Source organism: Corythoichthys intestinalis, chromosome 8 (genome assembly GCF_030265065.1).
Source record: "Corythoichthys intestinalis isolate RoL2023-P3 chromosome 8, ASM3026506v1, whole genome shotgun sequence".
NCBI classification, from domain to species: Eukaryota; Metazoa; Chordata; class Actinopteri; order Syngnathiformes; family Syngnathidae; genus Corythoichthys; species Corythoichthys intestinalis.
Genome location: NC_080402.1, coordinates 33,178,200 through 33,186,617, shown reverse-complemented (window position 1 = coordinate 33,186,617; position 8,418 = coordinate 33,178,200). Strand labels below are relative to the sequence as shown.

The window sequence follows — 8,418 nt, the reverse complement described above, 5'->3', positions numbered from 1 at the left end:
GAGGACAAAGAGGTAAGCCATTTTTATATTTTTAACTTATTTTTTTTGCGTAACGTTGTGCCGTACTGCTTCTGACAATGAATGACCTGAAAAGAATTACAATGGTATCTGACTGCCACTGTTACCGTTTCTGTTATATATGTATTAAAAAAAACAACTTTAGTATGGAGGAAGTGTAAATAATTTATAGGATTAAGATGTGTTATCAATGAAAAAATTAAAAGTGTTCGTTGGCTGTCACTGAGTAGCTAAGTGGCAACAAAGCTAACTAAATTACCCCCAAGAACGGTAAGAGACGTAGGACAACCAGAGGATATACTGTATAAGAAAGACAGGGCTGATGGTAAAGGATAGCTTGTTGAAACAGGAGAATGTCATTGTCAGTCGCGTCGATAAAAAAGCTAAAGCTATGCTTAGGTCGGCTCGTTTTTTTCGTCTTTTTCAGCCTTCGACACGAAAGCCATCTCTTTAACTGAACATTTTTATGTTCTTCCACATCTTTGCCACTCAATTTGGCACCAGGCACGTCATTTTCGTAGAGAATTGGTAGGTTTAGCGCTGTAAACATCTCCTTCGTACACGATTTCCATTCATTTCCTATTAGGGACAAATGGTGGCTTGTCCTTACTTAGCAACAGTAGCTAATGTCATGAATAATAATGAGCGGAAGTGACGTGTTGCTTGCGGTACGCCATTGGTGTGCATGGCTGTCACCCCAGGAGGAAGCCTCCTCTGAAGAAGGTACACAAGAAAGCCCACCCGTCTCATCAGACCATAGGACATGGTTCCAGTAATCCATGTGCTTTGTTGACATGTCTTCGGCAAACTGGTTGCGGGTTTTCTTGTGTACAGCACACCAATTTGATGTAGAGTGCGGCATATGGTCTGAGCACTAACAGGCTGACCCCCCACCTCTTCAATTTCTGCAGCAATGCTGACAGCACTCCTGTAACGAGTCACGTGACATTTTGGAGGGAAAATGACAAGCAGTACTCAATTTGGACATTTAGGAATGTACGTAGTTTCTATGCGGTGTACTCACTTTTGTTGCCAGGGGTTTTGATATTAATGGCTATATTTTGAGTTATTTTGAGGGGAAAATAAATTAACTCTATTATACGTGTAAGTTGCACACAGACTACTTTTCATTGTGTGTCAAAGTGTCATTTTGTCCATGTTGTCCCGTGAAAAGATATACCTAAATATATGCCGAAATGCGAAGGGTGTACTCACTTTTGTGATACACTGTATTAAGTGAATGTGTACAATATACCGTACCATTGTGTTTTGGATGCCGAAACACTTTCATGGTGCTTGTTGTGATTTGGGTCCACTCTGGATTTATTGTAAACCAATCGCAAGGCGTGTGTGTGTATACAAACCCTTCACACCTGTTAACATTACGTCTTTAATGAACATAACGTGTTTAGGATTGTGAGAAGAAAACTTACGAAAGCATTGTGAGAAAATGCAAAATCAACGAAAGGCCTGAATTAAGATTCAAACCCAGAACCTCAGTACTGTAATGCAGACACACAAACCACTTCACTACTTAACGTGCTGTCTCAAAGTGTTAAGCCTCTTATATAAGTCTGGGTTTACCAGCCGGTTTAAGTGAATGGGATGGTCTAAAAGAAGGCCTGTATGCTGCTGTTGTTTCGACGCATGCACTTTTCATCCTCATGGGTGCTGAGGTCATGTAAGCAGGGGCCATACGACAATGACCCTGACTGGCAAGCGGTGGATCAAATGACACCCGACGCTTCCATTCCTCTGGAGGCTCAGGCAGGGACCTGCGGGGCCCCACGGCCCTGACACATGAGGCGAATGTCGACGAGACGCTTTGGAACAAGAAGGCATCATCCACTGAACCAAAGGGGCTCCTAGACGCAGCCTCCCAGGGCGTGGGTGGCTTGTAGGAGGAGATGCTCGATGCTCGATTTTGCTTTGCAGGGGAAAGATATGGGCGAGGATCCTGTGTGCTCACTGGTGACAGCGGCCCAGAAAAAGAGGAGTATCTGGGCAGGCTAAGGGAGCGACTTCTACCTTGTCCCTGAAAGAAAATACACAACCTGTTAAAGATTACTAAGATTGTTGAAAAAATGAAAAGCTTTTTCCTCAGTGTTTGTAACAAAATAAGACCAAATTCATCCTGTTTTAGATCAATTTTACCAGAAAAAAAAACATTTTTGAAGTGAATTTCGCATTACTTTCTTCAAACACAGACGTTTACCCTTTGTAAGACAGCTACGCCTTAAAACAATTTTGATCAATCAAAATGATGAAAACTATATCTGTTTATAAACAACAATTCAGTTCCCGATAGTTAGAGACACACCTGGGAATGTATTTGAAGACACATGTGAAGCATATGTTTTTTTACCCTCATTGGATTGTTGAAAAAATTAAAATAAAAAACAACTACGATATTGGGAAGTGAATTGTGGACTTGAACAAATATTGTTCGTCCTTGGTTGCAATGTCCAGCCAGATACTACTCAAATATTGAATAATTACACGTGTTGTATAAATATCTACACAATGTCCAGCTCTTGAGGATGAAGGTGGGTTCTGTGGCCCAAGTCGTGTTACCAATTAAAAAATGAAATGTTTGAGAAGCGAGAAGAAAGTCATGAAAAAATGTCTCCAAAAATAATTTGGCTGTCTGGCATTTAGCTAGTTGCGTACAGTATAGCGAATAGGTTTAGTCTGACTTCAAACAGTAACCACACACAAAAAAAATAACCAAAAAAGAAAATGTGTGTCTTTTGTATATGCAAACATCTGGCTTTAATTAACTACCGTAGTTTTCGAAATATAAGCCGCTTTTTTTTAACCATCATTTTGAATCTTGCTGTTTATAGTCCAGTGCAGCTTATTTTTTTATTTATTTGGGTTAATTGGTAACACTTTATTGGACAGCAGCGTCATAAGACTGTCATAAGACCGTCATAATTGTGACATGACACTATCATGGGTATTACTGAATGCTTAAGACAAATTTCATTAAGTGTCATCCGGCAAGTTATGTCACTAACTCCATTTATGTCCAATTTGAAACCTTTACATCCATTCAAAAGTGAGTTAATTTCCCAGATGACACCAAATGACATCTGTTATAAGCATTCATTAATGTTCATGACGGTGTCATGTCATAATTATGATTGTCTTATGACAGTCTTATGGCACCACTGTCAAATAAGGTGTTACCAAATACCATAACTAGCAATTAATGAAACAACTAGAACAGTTACTGAAGAAATAATTCTGTATTCATCTGTATCGCTGCAATACATGCTAGGAGGCATGTTGGAGGACAACAGTGTTGACAGAAGAGGTTGACCGTCTCCCCCAAGGGAGCAGTAATGGCCAAATGAAGTTTCTTGAAGCAACAAAGCTCTGCAGCCAATTGGTTCAAAGCTTCATGGTGGTTCATTTATGACAGTATTATGATGCTGCTGCCAAATAGTGTATTAAAGGTTAATATCTTTAGGTGTAAATATCCCATATTGTAGTGAGGACAGCTGCTGCTTATAGTCCAGTGCGGTTTATCTATGAACAAAAGCTGTTTTCGTGTCAAATTTGGTGGGTGGTGGCTTATAGTCAGGTGCGCCTTATAGTCCGGAAATTACGGTATATGCGTTCTCGCTGGCTTTCATAAAATAAAATTACCACTTGATCCACCTGGTCAGAGCTTATTGTGAGTATATCGGTTTTGTATTTAACTGCACAGGCCCAGATGGCAAACAAAATCGATTTTTGAGTGAACTATGACAAAATCACTATGATTTAAGTCTATAATTTGTGGCATTGTTTGATAATGTGAAAAAGGATTTTTTTTCATTTGGTAATTAATTGGCTCAAAAGAACTGTAAGGCAAACCGGTCCTCAAGGGCCGCTGTGAGTCCTAGTTTATGTTCCTACCGAGTGAGCACACACCGTTTAACCAATGTGGTTTCTGCTAAAACAAGCAGCACCTGACTACAATTGTAAGACAGTTACAGTTGTAAAACACCAAATTAGTGCAAAGGTGTCATCTAGTTTTGTTGGAAAGAAATCCAGCACCCACTGCGGCTCGATGTGGAATAGTTTGGGGACCCTGTGCGGTGCTGAGTTATTGGAAAAGCAGATTTGTTGACTTTGCTGCCATCCTCTGGTTACATTTTTACAGTGGTATGAAAAAGTGTAAGAACCTTTTGGAATTTCTCACGTTTCTGCTTGAAATCACCATCAAATGTGATCTGATCTTTGTCAAAATCACACAGTTGAAAATACAGTGTCTGCTTTGACTAAAACCACCCAAGCATTTATAGGTTTTCATATTTTAATGAGGATAGCATGTAAACAATTACAGGAGGGGGGGGGGAAATAAGTACAGTGCCTTGCAAAAGTATTCGCCCCCCTTGAATCTTGCAACCTTTCGCCACATTTCAGGCTTCAAATATAAAGATATGAAATTTAATTTTTTTGTCAAGAATCAACAACAAGTGGGACACAGTCGTGAAGTGGAACAACATTTATTGGATAATTTAATCTTTTTTAACAAATAAAAAACTGAAAAGTGGGGCGTGCAATATTATTCGGCCCCTTTACTTTCAGTGCAGCAAACTCACTCCAGAAGTTCAGTGAGGATCTCTGAATGATCCAATGTTGTCCTAAATGACCGATGATGATAAGTAGAATCCACCTGTGTGTAATCAAGTCTCCGTATAAATGCACCTGCTCTGTGATAGTCTCAGGGTTCTGTTTAAAGTGCAGAGAGCATTATGAAAACCAAGGAACACACCAGGCAGGTCCGAGATACTGTTGTGGAGAAGTTTAAAGCCGGATTTGGATACAAAAAGATTTCCCAAGCTTTAAACATCTCAAGGAGCACTGTGCAAGCCATCATATTGAAATGGAAGGAGCATCAGACCACTGCAAATCTACCAAGACTCGGCCGTCCTTCCAAACTTTCTTCTCAAACAAGGAGAAAACTGATCAGAGATGCAGCCAAGAGGCCCATGATCACGCTGGATGAACTGCAGAGATCTACAGCTGAGGTGGGAGAGTCTGTCCATAGGACAACAATCAGTCGTACACTGCACAAATCTGGCCTTTATGGAAGAGTGGCAAGAAGAAAGCCATTTCTCAAAGATATCCATAAAAAGTCTCGTTTAAAGTTTGCCACAAGCCACCTGGGAGACACACCAAACATGTGGAAGAAGGTGCTCTGGTCAGATGAAACCAAAATTGAACTTTTTGGCCACAATGCAAAACGATATGTTTGGCGTAAAAGCAACACAGCTCATCACCCTGAACACACCATCCCCACTGTCAAACATGGTGGTGGCAGCATCATGGTTTGGGCCTGCTTTTCTTCAGCAGGTACAGGGAAGATGGTTAAAATTGACGGGAAGATGGATGCAGCCAAATACAGGAACATTCTGGAAGAAAACCTGTTGGTATCTGCACAAGACCTGAGACTGGGACGGAGATTTATCTTCCAACAGGACAATGATCCAACACATAAACCCAAATCTACAATGGAATGGTTCAAAAATAAACGTATCCAGGTGTTAGAATGGCCAAGTCAAAGTCCAGACCTGAATCCAATCGAGAATCTGTGGAAAGAGCTGAAGACTGCTGTTCACAAACACTCTCCATCCAACCTCACTGAGCTCGAGCTGTTTTGCAAGGAAGAATGGGCAAGAATGTCAGTCTCTCGATGTGCAAAACTGATAGAAACATACCCCAAGCGACTTGCAGCTGTAATTGGAGCAAAAGGTGGCGCTACAAAGTATTAACGCAAGGGGGCCGAATAATATTGCACGCCCCACTTTTCAGTTTTTTATTTGTTCAAAAAGTTTAAATTATCCAATAAATTTTGTTCCACTTCACGATTGTGTCCCACTTGTTGTTGATTCTTGACAAAAAAATTAAAATTTTATATCTTTATGTTTGAAGCCTGAAATGTGGCGAAAGGTTGCAAGGTTCAAGGGGGCCGAATACTTTTGCAAGGCACTGTAAGTGAACCCTCTGCCATAGGAGACTTAAAGAGCAATTAAAACCAATTTTTACAAAACATTTTAATTCAGGTGTGTGCCTATCACTTATGAGTGTTTTAAAGCTGCCCTGCCCACTATGAAACACACAACTGGTAAGAAATGTCTTGAGAAGCATTGTCTGATGTGCATCATGGCTCGGTCAAAAAGCTGTCTGAAGACCTGTGATCAAGGATTGTTGATTTATATAAAGCTAGGAAAGGGTACAAAACCATCTCTAAAAGTCTGGAAGTTCATCAATCGACAGTCAGAGAAGTTGTCTACCAATGGACAGAGTTTGGCACTTTTGCTTCTCTCCCAAGGAGTGGCCGTCCATCAAAGATGATGCCAAGAGTTCAGCGCATAATACTCTGGGAGGTAAAAAAGAACCCTAGAGTGTCTGCTAATGACTTACAGAAATCACTGGCACACTCCAATATCTCTGTGCATACAGAAACGAAATGTAAAACTATGGCCAAGAATGGCGTTCATGGGAGGACTCCACAGAGGAAGCCATTGCTGTCTAAAGAAATGTTCGCAAAAAGGCACTTGAACACTCCACTGAAGTTTTGGCAAAATATTTTGTGGACTGATGAAACCAAAGTTTGGGAGTAACACACAACGTCGTGTGTGGAGGAAAAGTGGAACAGCTCACCAGTATCAACACCTCATCTCCACCGTGAAGCATGGTGGAGGGAGCATCATGATTTGGAGCAGTTTTGCTGCCCCAGGGCCTGGACAACTTGGAATCATGTATGGAAGAATTAGTTCAAAAGTTTATCAGGATGTTTTGCAGGGAAACCTTAGGCTGTCTGTCAAACAGTTGAAGCTATAAAGAGAATGGATGCTGCAACAAGTAGTAAATATCTGAAGTAAAAATCTGAAGTAAATCAACTTCAGAATGGTTTCCGAAGAACAAAATACATGTTCTGAAGCGGTGAAGTCAAAGTCCAGACTTGAACCCCATTGAAATGCTGTGGCATGACCTAAAGACAGTGATTCATGCTACACATCCCAGGAACAAAACTGAACTGCAGCAGTATTGTAGAGAAGAATGGGCCAAGATTAGTCCTGATGGATGTGCCAGACTGATCTGCAGCTACAGCAATCATCTGGTTGAAGTTATTGCTGCCAAGGGGGCAGGGCGGGGCACAAAAATATTAAATGTGATGGTTCACTTACCTATTTTTCCCCCTTGTCTTTGTTTGCATACTATCCTCATTAAAATATAAAAACCTATAAACGTTTGGGTGGTTTTAGTTAAAGCAGACAGTTTTTTCATCTATGTGATTTTGACAACGATCAGATCACATTTGATGGTGATTTTATGCAGAAATGTGACAAATTCCAAAAGGATCAGATAGTTTTTCATACCACTTGTAGTTCAATACAACATCTTTGACAGTGGTAAAATGACGGGATCATTATATGTCACGTCACTATTAAGTAAATATTGTACTCTTATACTTTGGCATGCTTCCAATATAGTAAATGTAACATACAATAATGTTTGTCGGTTTCTTGTTACCGTATGGTAGATTGAATGACTTAGGAATATGAGCAATTCTATAGATCCACTGCAACTGCTGTAGCTAGGTAGCCTGTTTAAAAAAAATGTGTCCCTTGTAAAGTGTAATTAGTTCATATTAATCGGTTGGTGAGCTAGTTGCTCTGTTCTGGTATTTCGATTTCAACCTCTAACTTTCTGGTTCCAATCCAACAAATATCTGTTATACTTAGAGGCTGCCATCACACAACATAAATAGAAATAAATATCGTTGGATTCAGGCTTTAATTTGATACCATAAACTGATGAATTTGGGTAGTAAATCACCGGACAGTAAAACAGATGGCAGTGGAAAAGACAGATAAAAAGAAGAAACAGTAGTTGGACACATAGAAAGTGCACAAGAATGAGAAAAGAGAATTTTAATTCTGCTGACACAAGATGTGTATGAAACAGTTTCATACTGTATTAGAAAGAAAGACAAAAAGGAGAGAAGACATTTTTTTTGTCACTAAATGTGCCACTTCAGGCCATGCGCAATCAATATATTTAACATATTTGGCATAGAATATAAATTGTCTCAGGACTTGGAATGAGATTGAAGGAATTCAAAATGGCATACAAGAAGTGCATGCACTTTTCTCCTAAACACACCTCATGATTAAAAACATTCTCTCAAGACACCAAAAAGGAGTTATTGTATTTCAAATCTTTTTTTTAAGTGTACATACTATACAACGTCAGTGTATTATCATTTCGGTAATATTTTGTACGGATGAGTATACAGGTGTAGACAAAACATCTATTTATCATTGTTGAATTATCCTGCACAAATAAAAGCACATAATGAGAATCATCCTTTATTCTCCTTGACTTCCTGTTTGAACA

At 39.7% G+C, this 8,418-nt stretch overlaps 1 protein-coding gene across 3 annotated transcripts in view; it reads right to left on the bottom strand.

Annotated features, from left to right (window-relative positions):
* Positions 1-1,151: 1,151 nt before the first annotated feature.
* synpo2b (synaptopodin 2b) overlaps positions 1,152-8,418 on the bottom strand; it is a 20,394-nt gene continuing 13,127 nt past the window's right edge. For all 3 annotated transcript variants that reach the window (XM_057842524.1, XM_057842523.1, XM_057842521.1), the window contains exon 4: positions 1,152-2,053. In XM_057842524.1, the coding sequence (XP_057698507.1) occupies positions 1,583-2,053 (471 nt within the window). In that variant the 3' untranslated portion in view covers positions 1,152-1,582. The remainder of the gene's footprint in view (positions 2,054-8,418) is intronic.